General features: G+C 49.7%; 1 protein-coding gene and 3 long non-coding RNA genes across 50 annotated transcripts in view; 3 read left to right on the top strand and 1 right to left on the bottom strand.

Annotated features, from left to right (window-relative positions):
* Positions 1–14,106, top strand: part of znf106a (zinc finger protein 106a) — a 43,133-nt gene that overhangs the window by 25,322 nt on the left and 3,705 nt on the right. For 24 of the 35 annotated variants that reach the window (XM_052496041.1, XM_052496044.1, XM_052496043.1 and 21 more), the window contains 9 exons: positions 268–425; positions 758–916; positions 3,490–3,606; positions 4,389–4,643; positions 6,257–6,376; positions 6,519–6,590; positions 8,635–8,706; positions 12,214–12,360; positions 14,065–14,106. The exon at positions 14,065–14,106 is cut by the window's right edge. In XM_052496041.1, the coding sequence (XP_052352001.1) occupies positions 268–425; positions 758–916; positions 3,490–3,606; positions 4,389–4,643; positions 6,257–6,376; positions 6,519–6,590; positions 8,635–8,706; positions 12,214–12,360; positions 14,065–14,106 (1,142 nt within the window). The other 11 variants (XM_052496064.1, XM_052496065.1, XM_052496074.1 and 8 more) reach the window with 11 other exon arrangements.
* On the bottom strand, positions 1,020–2,558 carry LOC127915708 (uncharacterized). 2 transcript variants are annotated; one of them, XR_008091715.1, is made up of 4 exons: positions 2,419–2,558; positions 1,711–1,811; positions 1,408–1,609; positions 1,020–1,112 (listed from the first exon to the last, which is right to left on the bottom strand). It is a non-coding gene; the product is annotated as an uncharacterized LOC127915708 (long non-coding RNA). The 2 variants fall into 2 exon arrangements; XR_008091716.1 differs by lacking the exon at positions 1,711–1,811.
* LOC127915704 (uncharacterized) lies at positions 5,346–6,204 on the top strand. 3 transcript variants are annotated; one of them, XR_008091695.1, is made up of 3 exons: positions 5,346–5,365; positions 5,482–5,655; positions 5,830–6,089. It is a non-coding gene; the product is annotated as an uncharacterized LOC127915704 (long non-coding RNA). The 3 variants fall into 3 exon arrangements; XR_008091696.1 differs by lacking the exon at positions 5,346–5,365 and adding an exon at positions 6,103–6,204 and having other exon boundaries at positions 5,459–5,655; positions 5,830–6,061; XR_008091697.1 differs by lacking the exon at positions 5,346–5,365 and adding an exon at positions 6,103–6,204 and having other exon boundaries at positions 5,459–5,655; positions 5,830–6,032.
* LOC127915706 (uncharacterized) lies at positions 12,790–14,050 on the top strand. Of its 10 annotated transcripts, none has more exons than XR_008091702.1 (5): positions 12,790–13,034; positions 13,103–13,136; positions 13,287–13,320; positions 13,396–13,463; positions 13,503–14,050. It is a non-coding gene; the product is annotated as an uncharacterized LOC127915706 (long non-coding RNA). The 10 variants fall into 10 exon arrangements; XR_008091704.1 differs by having other exon boundaries at positions 12,790–13,000; positions 13,035–13,136; XR_008091706.1 differs by lacking the exon at positions 13,287–13,320 and having other exon boundaries at positions 12,790–13,000; positions 13,035–13,252; positions 13,430–13,463.

Below are 14,106 nucleotides of genomic sequence, written 5' to 3' on the forward strand. Positions count from 1 at the left end.
CCAGAATAGTCCATTGGACCTGATTTAGTTCCAGTACCCAGACCCTCTTGCTGTTTGGTCTTGAACTAGACAGACAGCATGGCTATGGCCTGTGATAAATCATATGTATGTTTAAACGAAGCAAATGGATGAGTCATCTCACTCTCCTGGCATTTCAATAAGGACATTTAGAGTCGGGCCGGGTTCGGAGTCGGGCCGGGTTCGGAGTCGGCCCGGGTTCGGAGTCGGCCCGGGTTCGGAGTCGAACTTACGTCTCTGTCTTTGTAGATCTGTCTCTGGACGGGTCGTCGGAGCCCGGGGGGGAGGATCTGCCATCTGAGGGGATGTTTGAGGGTCACCAGGAGACTGTTAATGCCATGCAGGTCCACATGGGTCTACTCTATACCTGTTCTGGAGACCGCACTGTTAGAGCCTTCAGCCTGGTGGTAAGTCCACTTCTCTGTGTGTCTCTCTGTGTGTCTCTCTGTGTGTCTCTCTGTGTGTCTCTCTGTGTGTGTGTGTGTGTGTCTTTTACCCGTCTGTTGCTAACCTCACCTTTATTTGATTACAAAGCATCCATTTATATAAATGTCTCCGTTCATTTAGAAAACAAACTCAAGACAAGAACATTGCCTTATACATCATACCAAGTTGATTCTATCCAAAGGGTGTGTGGTCTCTCTCTGTGTGTCTCTCTGTGTGTCTCTCTGTGTGTCTCTCTGTGTGTCTCTCTGTGTGTCTCTCTGTGTGTGTGTGTCTCTCTGTGTGTCTGTGACAGTTTGTCCTCTCCTGTCCCCTGCAGAGCCGTGAGTGTGTGGCTGTGTTTGAGGGCCACAGCACCAAGGTCAACTGTTTGCTGGTTTCTTCTGGACCAGGTCTTCAACAACGACTTTACTCTGGCTCCAGTGACCAGACTATCCGCTGCTACAACCTCAGGGTAAGTAACTACAGTACAACTACTACTACTACTATAATACTACTATACTACTACTTTACTCTGGCTCCAGTGACCAGACTATCCGCTGCTACAACCTCAGAGTAAGTAACTACAGTACAACTACTACTAATACTATAATACTACTATACTACTACTTTACTCTGGCTCCAGTGACCAGACTATCCGCTGCTACAACCTCAGGGTAAGTAACTACAGTACAACTACTACTACTACTATAATACTACTATACTACTACTTTACTCTGGCTCCAGTGACCAGACTATCCGCTGCTACAACCTCAGGGTAAGTAACTACAGTACAACTACTACTACTACTACTATACTACTACTTTACTCTGGCTCCAGTGACCAGACTATCCGCTGCTACAACCTCAGGGTAAGTAACTACAGTACAACTACTACTACTACTATAATACTACTATACTACTACTTTACTCTGGCTCCAGTGACCAGACTATCCGCTGCTACAACCTCAGGGTAAGTAACTACAGTACAACTACTACTAATACTATAATACTACTATACTACTACTTTACTCTGGCTCCAGTGACCAGACTATCCGCTGCTACAACCTCAGGGTAAGTAACTACAGTACAACTACTACTAATACTATAATACTACTATACTACTACTTTACTCTGGCTCCAGTGACCAGACTATCCGCTGCTACAACCTCCGGGTAAGTAACTACAGTACAACTACTACTAATACTATAATACTACTATACTACTACTTTACTCTGGCTCCAGTGACCAGACTATCCGCTGCTACAACCTCAGGGTAAGTAACTACAGTACAACTACTACTAATACTATAATACTACTATACTACTACTTTACTCTGGCTCCAGTGACCAGACTATCCGCTGCTACAACCTCAGGGTAAGTAACTACAGTACAACTACTACTACTACTATAATACTACTATACTACTACTTTACTCTGGCTCCAGTGACCAGACTATCCGCTGCTACAACCTCAGGGTAAGTAACTACAGTACAACTACTACTAATACTATAATACTACTATACTACTACTTAATAATAATGGCTCCAGTGACCAGACTATCCGCTACTACAACCTCAGGGTAAGTAACTACAGTACAACTACTACTAATACTATAATACTACTATACTACTACTTTACTACTGGCTCCAGTGACCAGACTATCCGCTGCTACAACCTCAGGGTAAGTAACTACAGTACAACTACTACTAACTACTATAATACTACTATACTACTACTTTACTCTGGCTCCAGTGACCAGACTATCCGCTGCTACAACCTCCGGGTAATAATAACTACAGTACAACTACTACTACTACTACTATACTACTACTTTACTCTGGCTCCAGTGACCAGACTATCCGCTGCTACAACCTCAGGGTAAGTAACTACAGTACAACTACTACTAATACTATAATACTACTATACTACTACTTATGACTCTGGCTCCAGTGACCAGACTATCCGCTGCTACAACCTCAGGGTAAGTAACTACAGTACAACTACTACTAATACTATAATACTACTATACTACTACTTTACTCTGGCTCCAGTGACCAGACTATCCGCTGCTACAACCTCAGGGTAAGTAACTACAGTACAACTACTACTAATACTATAATACTATACTACTACTACTTTACTCTGGCTCCAGTGACCAGACTATCCGTCTGTTCTACAACCTCAGGGTAAGTAACTACAGTACAACTACTACTAATACTATAATACTACTATACTACTACTTTACTCTGGCTCCAGTGACCAGACTATCCTGTCTGTTCTACAACCTCAGGGTAAGTAACTACAGTACAACTACTACTAATACTATAATACTACTATACTACTAGTTTACTCTGGCTCCAGTGACCAGACTATCAGTCTGTTCTACAACCTCAGGGTAGAACTACAATCTGTTCTACTACTACTATAATACTACTACTATACTACTATAATAATAATACATATAATATATACTATATACTATATAATACTATATAATATAATAATAATATAATTCTACAACTACTACTGCTCACACTAATAATACTACTACTATAATGTCTACAACTACTACTGCTACACTAATAATACTACTACTATAATGCTACAACTACTACTGCTACACTAATAACGGGCCGCGGGCGGTACTACTACTACTATAACTATAATGCCGCAACTACTACTGCTACACTAATAATACTACTACTACCACTACTACTACTACTGAAGGTATAATGACCTGGTCTACACTACTACTAATATAATACTCCATGCAATAATACTACTACCACTATAATAAAATATTACTACCACTATATCTATAATACTTTGTATAAGTTGGCAATAATACTCACTATAATAATACTACTACCACTGTAATAATACTACTACTTAATAATACTGCCACTATAATAATACTACTACCACTATAATAATACTACTACCACTATAATAATACTACTATAATGCTACAACTACACTACTACTATAATACTACTACCACTATAATAATACTACTATATGACTCTGTGTGCTATGTTCTCCACAGTCCAGGGAGTGTGTGGATCAGTTCTCTCTCCCAGACCGGGTTCTTTGCCTCCACAACCGCTGGAAAGTTCTGTACGCTGGCCTAGCTAACGGCTCCGTGGTCACCTTCAGCATCAAGGTCAGAACCAGATCACCGTCTACAACACAGTCTGTTCTAGAACCGTCACTAGAACACAGTCTGTTCTAGAACCGTCACTAGAACACAGTCTGTTCTAGAACCGTCACTAGAACACAGTCTGTTCTAGAACCGTCACTAGAACACAGTCTGTTCTAGAACCGTCACTAGAACACTGTCTGTTCTAGAACCCTCACTAGAACACATTCTGTTCTAGAACCCTCACTAGAACACATTCTGTTCTAGAACCCTCACTAGAACACATTCTGTTCTAGAACCGTCACTAGAACACAGTCTGTTCTAGAACCGTCTAATCTGGAACACAGTCTATTCTAGTCCGTCTAGAACACTGTCACTAGAACCGTCTCTAAACTGTCTGTTCTAGAACCGTCACTAGAACACTGTCTGTTCTAGAACCGTCACTAGAACACTGTCTGTTCTAGAACCGTTTCACTAGAACACTGTCTGTTCTAGAACCGTCACTAGAACACATGTTTCCTATAGTCTGTTCTAGAACCGGTCACAGAACAGTCTGTTCTAGAACCTAAGAACACAGTCTGTTCTAGAACCGGTCACAGTTTCTATAGTCTCTAGAACACAGTCTGTTCTAGAAGCGTCACTAGAACACAGTCTAGAATGCATTGAAATCTAGAACACATTCTAAAATACACTTTAGAACCCAACTATAATTAAAGCATTATGGAACCACCTCAGTCACCACCAAAGGCAGTTGGTCAAACACATTTTGAGATGTTATTTGTATTTCCTGTGTTGTCCTTGTTCAGACCAACAAGCAGCTGGATGTGTTCGAGTGTCACGGGCCGCGGGCGGTGAGTTGCCTAGCGACAGCCCAGGAAGGAGCTCGCCGCATCCTATTGGTCGGGTCCTACGACAGCACCATTAGCATCCGGGATGCCAAGAGTGGCCTGTTGCTACGGACTCTCGAGGGGCACACCAAGACGGTACTATGTATGAAGGTAGTCAATGACCTGGTCTTCAGTGGCTCCAGTGACCAGTCGGTCCATGCACACAATATACACGTGAGTTATTGAAATAAAATATTCACTTTGGTTACATGTTTATCTACATTTTGTTTTCTATAGAAGTTGGCAATAGAAGTCATTCTGATGAATATTGGTATAGTTTAATTGGCCTGGTTTCGTATAGTCTCTAATCTGGTCACATGTGCTATAGTCATCTTATTAACCATCAAATCAGCTGATATCTCAAATGCTGTACAGAAACCCAGCCTTTAAACTGGTCAAACAGCAAGCAATGGTCAGGTTTCCTAAGTCACGGTGGCTAGGAAAAACTCCTGGAAAGGCCAAAACCTAGGAAGAAACCTATAGTCTCTACCAGGCTATGAGGGGTGGCCAGTCCTCTAATCTGGCACATGTTTCCGGGTGGAGATTATAACAGAACATGTTTCCAAGATGTTCAAATGTTTCCTATAAATGACCAGCAGGGTTCAAATAATAATCATCACAGTGGTTTCGAGGCTGCAATCTGGTCAGCACCTCAGGAGTAAATGTCAGTTGGTTTTCTATAGTCTCTAATCTGGACAGGTTTCCTACCGCTCCTGCTGTTTCTAGAGAGTTGAAAACAGCAGGTCTGGTGAACAGGTCAGCAGGTCTGGGACAGGTAGCACGTTTCGGGGAACAGGTCAGGCAGGTTTCCATAGCCTCTAATCTGGCAGAACAGTTGAAACTGGTCAGCAGCATAGTCCAATCTGGTCACAGGGGAGTCTCTAATCTGGTCACATGTTTCCTATAGTCTCTAATCTGGTCACAGGTTTCCTATAGTCTCTAATCTGGTCACAGGTTTCCTATAGTCTCTAATCTGGTCACAGGTTTCCTATAGTCTCTAATCTGGTCACAGGTTTCCTATAGTCTCTAATCTGGTCACATGTTTCCTATAGTCTCTAATCTGGTCACATGTTTCCTATAGTCTCTAATCTGGTCACATGTTTCCTATAGTCTCTAATCTGGTCACATGTTTCCTATAGTCTCTAATCTGGTCACATGTTTCCTATAGTCTCTAATCTGGTCACATGTTTCCTATAGTCTCTAATCTGGTCACAGGTTTCCTATAGTCTCTAATCTGGTCACATGTTTCCTATAGTCTCTAATCTGGTCACATGTTTCCTATAGTCTCTAATCTGGTCACAGGTTTCCTATAGTCTCTAATCTGGTCACATGTTTCCTATAGTCTCTAATCTGGTCACAGGTTTCCTATAGTCTCTAATCTGGTCACATGTTTCCTATAGTCTCTAATCTGGTCACATGTTTCCTATAGTCTCTAATCTGGTCACATGTTTCCTATAGTCTCTAATCTGGTCACATGTTTCCTATAGTCTCTAATCTGGTCACATGTTTCCTATAGTCTCTAATCTGGTCACATGTTTCCTATAGTCTCTAATCTGGTCACATGTTTCCTATAGTCTCTAATCTGGTCACATGTTTCCTATAGTCTCTAATCTGGTCTCTAATCTGGCCACAGGTTTCCTATGGTCTCTAATCTGGCCACATGTTTCCTATGGTCTCTAATCTGGTCACATGTTTCCTATGGTCTCTAATCTGGTCTCTAATCTGGCCACAGGTTTCCTATGGTCTAATCTGATTATTTAGTGGTATGGATCTCTCTCTCTCTCCAGACTGGAGAGTTGGTGCGTATCTATAAAGGACATAGTCATGCTGTCACAGTGGTGGCCATCCTGGGGAAGGTGATGGTCACTGCCTGTCTTGACAAACTGGTCCGCGTCTACGAGCTACAGGTCAGTCTCCTCTCTCCAACCCACGGTAGAGCTGGTGGCCATCTGTTTCTACCACCACATTAAAGCCAGACTGTAAACTAACCAGTTTATTTTTTATGCTGTAGTTAATGCTCTGAATTGGATCTAACCCCCCCCCCCACAGTCACATGATCGTCTGCAGGTGTACGGTGGACACACAGACATGGTGATGTGTATGGCAATCCACAAGAATATGGTGAGTCCTCTGTCCTCAGTCCCACATCTATGTGCTACAGGTCAGTCCCCTCTCTCGCAGGTCAGTCCCCTCTCTCGCAGGTCAGTCCCCTCTCTCGCAGGTCAGTCCCCTCTCTCGCAGGTCAGTCCCCTCTCTCGCAGGTCAGTCCCCTCTCTCGCAGGTCAGTCCCCTCTCTCGCAGGTCAGTCCCCTCTCTCGCAGGTCAGTCCCCTCTCTCGCAGGTCAGTCCCCTCTCTCGCAGGTCAGTCCCCCCTCTCTCAGGTCAGTCCCCCCTCTCTCAGGTCAGTCCCCCCTCTCTCAGGTCAGTCCCCTCTCTCAGGTCAGTCCCCCTCTCAGGTCAGGGTCAGTCCCCCAGGTCAGTCCCCTCAGGTCAGTCCCCTCTCTCAGGTCAGTCCCCCCTCTCTCAGGTCAGTCCCCCCTCTCAGGTCAGTCCCCTCTCAGGTCCCCCCTCTCTCAGGTCCCCCTCTCTCAGGTCAGTCCCCTCTCTCGCAGGTCAGTCCCCCCTCTCGCAGGTCAGTCCCCCCTCTCTCAGGTCAGTCCCCCCTCTCTCAGGTCAGTCCCCCCTCTCGCAGGTCAGTCCCCTCTCTCGCAGGTCAGTCCCCTCTCTCGCAGGTCAGTCCCCTCTCTCGCAGGTCAGTCCCCCCTCTCGCAGGTCAGTCCCCCCTCTCGCAGGTCAGTCCCCCCTCTCGCAGGTCAGTCCCCCCTCTCGCAGGTCAGTCCCCCCTCTCGCAGGTCAGTCCCCTCTCTCAGGTCGTCCCCTCTCTGTAGGTCAGTCCCCCCTCTCGCAGGTCAGTCCCCCCTCTCGCAGGTCAGTCCCCCTCTCTCAGGTCAGTCCCCTCTCGCAGGTCAGCAGGTCAGTCCCCTCTCTCAGTCCCCTCTCTCGCAGGTCCGTCCCCTCTCTCGCAGGTCAGTCCCCTCTCTCGTCCCCCTCTCTCAGTCCCCTCTCTCAGGTCCGTCCCCAGGTCAGTCCCCCTCTCGCAGGTCCGTCAGTCCCCTCTCGCAGGTCCGTCCCCCCTCTCGCAGGTCAGTCCCCCCTCTCGCAGGTCCCCTCTCTCATCAGTCCCCCCCTCTCTCGCAGGTCCGTCCCCCTCTCGCAGGTCCGTCCCCTCTCGCAGGTCCGTCCCCCCTCTCGCAGGTCCGTCCCCCCTCTCGCAGGTCCGTCCCCTCCCCCTCTCTCTCGCAGGTCCGTCCCCTCTCGCAGGTCCCCTCTCTCAGGTCCCCCCTCTCTCAGGTCCGTCCCCTCTCTCTGGTCCGTCCCCTCTCTCATAGGTCCGTCCCCCTCTCTCAGGTCCGTCCCCCCTCTCGCAGGTCCGTCCCCCCTCCCCCTCAGGTCCGTCCCCCCTCTCGCAGGTCAGTCCCCCTCTCTCTCGCCCCCTCTCAGGTCAGTCCCCCTCTCTCAGGTCAGTCCCCCCTCTCTCAGGTCAGTCCCCCTCTCTCAGGTCAGTCCCCCCTCTCTCAGGTCCGTCCCCCCTCTCTCAGGTCCGTCCCCCCTCTCTCAGGTCCGTCCCCCTCTCTCAGGTCCCCCCCTCTCTCAGGTCCGTCCCCTCTCTCAGGTCCGTCCCCCTCTCTCTCAGTCCCCCTCTCTCTCTGTTCAGTCCCCCTCAGTCCCCCTCTCTCAGGTCAGTCTCCCCTCTCTCAGGTCAGTCCCCCCCTCTCTCTGTCAGTCTCCCCTCTCTCAGGTCAGTCCCCCCTCTCTCAGGTCAGTCCCCCCTCTCTCTCTGTTCAGTCCCCCCTCTCTCTCTGTTCAGTCCCCCCTCTCTCTCTGTTCAGTCCCCCTCTCTCTCTGTTCAGTCCACCCTCTCTCTCTGTTCAGTCCACCCTCTCTCTCTGTTCAGTCCCCCCTCTCTCTCTGTTCAGTCCACCCTCTCTCTCTGTTCAGTCCACCCTCTCTCTCTGTTCAGTCCACCCTCTCTCTCTGTTCAGTCCACCCTCTCTCTCTGTTCAGTCCACCCTCTCTCTCTGTTCAGTCCACCCTCTCTCTCATTAAAACATGGCTGGTGGAACGTAACGTATCAGGTGATTACCGATGTTCACCTGTGTTTCAGATCTACACTGGTTGCTATGACGGCAGTGTGCAGGCGGTCAAACTGAACCTGATCCAGAACTATCACTGTCGGGTAAGACTGGGGAACTGGGATGTGATGGGGTCTCTGCTGGGTACGACTGGGGACTGGGATGTGATGGGATCTCTGTCGGGTAAGACTGGGGGACTGGGATGTGAAGGGGTCTCTGCTGGGATGTGAAGGGGTCTCTGCTGGGATGTGAATGGGTCTCTGCTGGGATGTGAATGGGTCTCTGCTGGGTACGACTGGGGAACTGGGATGTGAAGGGGTCTCTGCTGGGTAAGACTGGGGAACTGGGATGTGAAGGGGTCTCTGCTGGGTACGACTGGGGAACTGGGATGTGAAGGGGTCTCTGCTGGGTAAGACTGGGGAACTGGGATGTGAAGGGGTCTCTGCTGGGTAAGACTGGGGAACTGGGATGTGAAGGGGTCTCTGCTGGGTAAGACTGGGGAACTGGGATGTGAAGGGGTCTCTGCTGGGATGTGGGAATGGGTCTCTGCTGGGTAAGACTGGGGAACTGGGATGTGAAGGGTCTCTGCTGGGAAGACTGGGGGAACTGGGATGTGAAGGGGTCTCTGCTGGGTAAGACTGGGGAACTGGGATGTGAAGGGGTCTCTGCTGGGTAAGACTGGGGAACTGGGATGTGAAGGGGTCTCTGCTGGGGAACTGGGATGTGAAGGGGTCTCTGCTGGGGGGAACTGGGATGTGAAGGGGTCTCTGCTGGGATGTGAATGGGTCTCTGCTGGGATGTGAATGGGTCTCTGCTGGGTACGACTGGGGAACTGGGATGTGAAGGGGTCTCTGCTGGGTAAGACTGGGGAACTGGGATGTGAAGGGGTCTCTGCTGGGTAAGACTGGGGAACTGGGATGTGAAGGGGTCTCTGCTGGGTAAGACTGGGGAACTGGGATGTGAAGGGGTCTCTGCTGGGTAAGACTGGGGGAACTGGGATGTGAAGGGGTCTCTGCTGGGATGTGAAGGGGTCTCTGCTGGGTAAGACTGGGGAACTGGGATGTGAAGGGGTCTCTGCTGGGATGTGAAGGGGTCTCTGCTGGGATGTGAAGGGGTCTCTGCTGGGTACGACTGGGGGACTGGGATGTGAAGGGGTCTCTGCTGGGATGTGAAGGGGTCTCTGCTGGGTAAGACTGGGGGAACTGGGATGTGAAGGGGTCTCTGCTGGGTAAGACTGGGGGAACTGGGATGTGAAGGGGTCTCTGCTGGGTAAGACTGGGGGAACTGGGATGTGAAGGGGTCTCTGCTGGGTAAGACTGGGGGAACTGGGATTTGAATGGGTCTCTGCTGGGATGTGAAGGGGTCTCTGTCTGTGAAGGGGTCTGGGGGACTGGGATGAAGGGGTCTCTGCTGGGATGTGAATGGGTCTCTGCTGGGTAAGACTGGGTCTCTGTCTGACTGGGGAACTGGGATGTGAAGGGGTCTCTGCTGGGTAAGACTGGGGGAACTGGGATGTGAAGGGGTCTCTGCTGGGTACGACTGGGGAACTGGGATGTGAAGGGGTCTCTGCTGGGTAAGACTGGGGGAACTGGGATGTGAAGGGGTCTCTGCTGGGTAAGACTGGGGGAACTGGGATGTGAAGGGGTCTCTGCTGGGATGTGAATGGGTCTCTGTCTGGGTAAGACTGGGGGAACTGGGATGTGAAGGGGTCTCTGCTGGGAAGACTGGGGAACTGGGTGGGTCTCTGCTGGGTAAGACTGGGGAACTGGGATGTGAAGGGGTCTCTGCTGGGTAAGACTGGGGAACTGGGATGTGAAGGGGTCTCTGCTGGGATGTGAAGACTGGGGAACTGGGATGTGAAGGGGTCTCTGCTGGGTAAGACTGGGGAACTGGGATGTGAAGGGGTCTCTGCTGGGATGTGAAGGGTCTCTGCTGGGTAAGACTGGGGGAACTGGGATTTGAAGGGTCTCTGCTGGGATGTGAAGGGTCTCTGCTGGGATGTGACTGGGGAACTGGGATGTGAAGGGGTCTGCTGGGTAAGACTGGGGAACTGGGATGTGAAGGGGTCTCTGCTGGGTAAGACTGGGGAACTGGGATGTGAAGGGGTCTCTGCTGGGTAAGACTGGGGGAACTGGGATGTGAAGGGGTCTCTGCTGGGTAAGACTGGGGAACTGGGATGTGAAGGGGTCTCTGCTGGGTAAGACTGGGGAACTGGGATGTGAAGGGGTCTCTGCTGGGTAAGACTGGGGAACTGGGATTTGAATGGGTCTCTGCTGGGATGTGAAGGGGTCTCTGTCTGGTAAGACTGGGGGACTGGGATGTGAAGGGGTCTCTGCTGGGTAAGACTGGGGGACTGGGATGTGAAGGGGTCTCTGCTGGGTAAGACTGGGGGACTGGGATGTGAAGGGGTCTCTGCTGGGAAGACTGGGGGAGTCTCTGCTGGGATGTGATGATGGGTCTCTGCTGGGATGTGAAGGGGTCTCTGCTGGGATGTGAAGGGGTCTCTGCTGGGATGTGAAGGGGTCTCTGTCTGGGTAAGACTGGGAGAACTGGGATGTCAAGGGGTCTCTGACTGGGGGATGTGAAGGAGTCTCTGCTGGGATGTGAATGGGTCTCTGCTGGGATGTGAAGGGGTCTCTGCTGGGATGTGAAGGGGGGCTGGGATGTGAAGGGGTCTCTGCTGGGATGTGAAGGGGTCTCTGTCTGGGAAGACTGGGAGAACTGGGATGTCAGGGGTCTCTGTCTGGGTAAGACTGGGAGAACTGGGATGTCAAGGGGTCTCTGCTGGGATGTGAAGGGGTGTCTGCTGGGATGTGAAGGGGTGTCTGCTGGGATGTGAAGGGGTCTCTGCTGGGATGTGAAGGGGTCTCTGCTGGGTAAGACTGGGGGAACTGGGATGTGATGGGGTCTCTGCTGGGTAAGACTGGGGAACCTTTATGGCTCAGTGGGTTTAGTTGTTAGTTCAGAGAACAGCGTAATTCCCCTCTGTCTCTTGTCTCCTGCCAGTGGCATGGCTGTTCTCTGATCTAACCCCCCTGTCTCTTCTCTCCTGCCAGTGGCATGGCTGTTCTCTGATCTAACCCCCCTGTCTCTTCTCTCTGCCAGTGGCATGGCTGTTCTCTGATCTAACCCCCCTGTCTCTTCTCTCCTGCCAGTGGCATGGCTGTTCTCTGATCTAACCCCCCTGTCTCTTCTCTCCTGCCAGTGGCATGGCTGTTCTCTGATCTAACCCCCCTCTGTCTTGTCTCTCCTGCCAGTGGCATGGCTGTTCTCTGATCTAACCCCCCCTGTCTCTTCTCTCCTGCCAGTGGCATGGCTGTTCTCTGATCTAACCCCCCTGTCTCTTCTCTCCTGCCAGTGGCATGGCTGTTCTCTTATCTAACCCCCCTCTGTCTCGTCTCTCCTGCCAGTGGCATGGCTGTTCTCAGATCTAACCCCCCTGTCTCTTCTCTCCTGCCAGTGGCATGGCTGTTCTCTGATCTAACCCCCCTGTCTCTTCTCTCCTGCCAGTGGCATGGCTGTTCTCTGATCTAACCCCCTGTCTCTTCTCTCCTGCCAGTGGCATGGCTGTTCTCTGATCTAACCCCCCTCTGTCTCTTCTCTCCTGCCAGTGGCATGGCTGTTCTCTGATCTTTGGAGTATTGGATCACCTTCAGCAGCACCTGCTCCAAGACCACGCCTCTCCCAACACACAGAACCTCAAGTGTCGATGGAAGAACTGCGATGAGTATTTCACCGCTCGCAACGGCTCCAAGCAGGTAGAGTTCCTACACAGGACATAGACTGTAACACACAGACTGCTGTGAAGGTTATAGGGCATTGAGTGTTCCTACACAGGACATAGACTGTAACACACGGACTGCTGTGAAGGTTATAGGTCATATTAGTGGGTCAGAGGTAGAGCTGTGATGGTCGTATTAGTGGGTCATAGGTAGAGCTGTGATGGTTATAGGTCGTATTAGTGGGTCATAGGTAGAGCTGTGATGGTCGTATTAGTGGGTCAGAGGTAGAGCTGTGAAGGTTATAGGTCGATTAGTGGGTCAGAGGTAGAGCTGTGATGGTCATATTAGTGGGTCAGAGGTAGGAGCAGTGAAGGTTATAGGTGCTGTGGGTCAGAGGTAGAGCTGTGATGGTCATATTAGTGGGTCAGAGGTAGAGCTGTGATGGTTGTATTAGTGGGTCAGAGGTAGAGCTGTGATGGTTGTATTAGTGGGTCAGAGGTAGAGCTGTGATGGTCGTATTAGTGGGTCAGAGGTAGAGCTGTGATGGTCATATTAGTGGGTCAGAGGTAGAGCTGTGATGGTCATATTAGTGGGTCAGAGGTAGGAGCAGTGAAGGTTATAGGTCATATTAGTGGGTCAGAGGTAGAGCTGTGATGGTCGTATTAGTGGGTCAGAGGTAGAGCTGTGATGGTTGTATTAGTGGGTCAGAGGTAGAGCTGTGATGGTTGTATTAGTGGGTCAGAGGTAGAGCTGTGATGGTCGTATTAGTGGGTCAGAGGTAGAGCTGTGATGGTCGTATTAGTGGGTCAGAGGTAGAGCTGTGATGGTTATAGGTCATATTAGTGGGTCAGAGGTAGAGCTGTGATGGTCATATTAGTGGGTCAGAGGTAGAGCTGTGATGGTTATAGGTCATATTAGTGGGTCAGAGGTAGAGCTGTGATGGTCATATTAGTGGGTCAGAGGTAGAGCTGTGATGGTCGTATTAGTGGGTCAGAGGTAGAGCTGTGATGGTCATATTAGTGGGTCAGAGGTAGAGCTGTGATGGTTATAGGTCATATTAGTGGGTCAGAGGTAGAGCTGTGATGGTCGTATTAGTGGGTCAGAGGTAGAGCTGTGATGGTCGTATTAGTGGGTCAGAGGTAGAGCTGTGATGGTTATAGGTCATTAGTGGGTCAGAGGTAGAGCTGTGATGGTCGTATTAGTGGGTCAGAGGTAGAGCTGTGATGGTCGTATTAGTGGGTCAGAGGTAGAGCTGTGATGGTCGTATTAGTGGGTCAGAGGTAGAGCTGTGATGGTCGTATTAGTGGGTCAGAGGTAGAGCTGTGATGGTCGTATTAGTGGGTCAGAGGTAGAGCTGTGACGGTTATAGATTGTATTGTACTTTTTGTGAGAGCCAGAAATCTTGCTTGTTTGTAGGTGACTAAATACTTATTTTCCACCATAATGTGCAAATAAATTCATTAAAAATCCTACAATGTGATTTTCTGGTTTTTCTTCCTCGTTTTGTCTGTCATAGTTGAAGTGTACCTATGATGAAAATTACAGGCCTCTCTCATCTTTTTAAGTGGGAGAACTTAACAATTGGTGGCTGACTAAATACTTTTTTTTGCCCCACTGTAACCGTTCGAATAGCAACATGCATGAGCCACGCCAGGTCAAATCATTAGAATGTTCATCATACGTTACCATGGAAATGATTGCATCACAATACCCGTGTGTTTCTGTCTCCTGCCTTTACAGGGGGCTCCAAGGCACATGCTGCAACATGTTGAGGAGGAGTGG

This window comes from Oncorhynchus keta, chromosome 35 (assembly GCF_023373465.1).
Source record: "Oncorhynchus keta strain PuntledgeMale-10-30-2019 chromosome 35, Oket_V2, whole genome shotgun sequence".
In the NCBI taxonomy this organism is placed as follows: domain Eukaryota; kingdom Metazoa; phylum Chordata; class Actinopteri; order Salmoniformes; family Salmonidae; genus Oncorhynchus; species Oncorhynchus keta.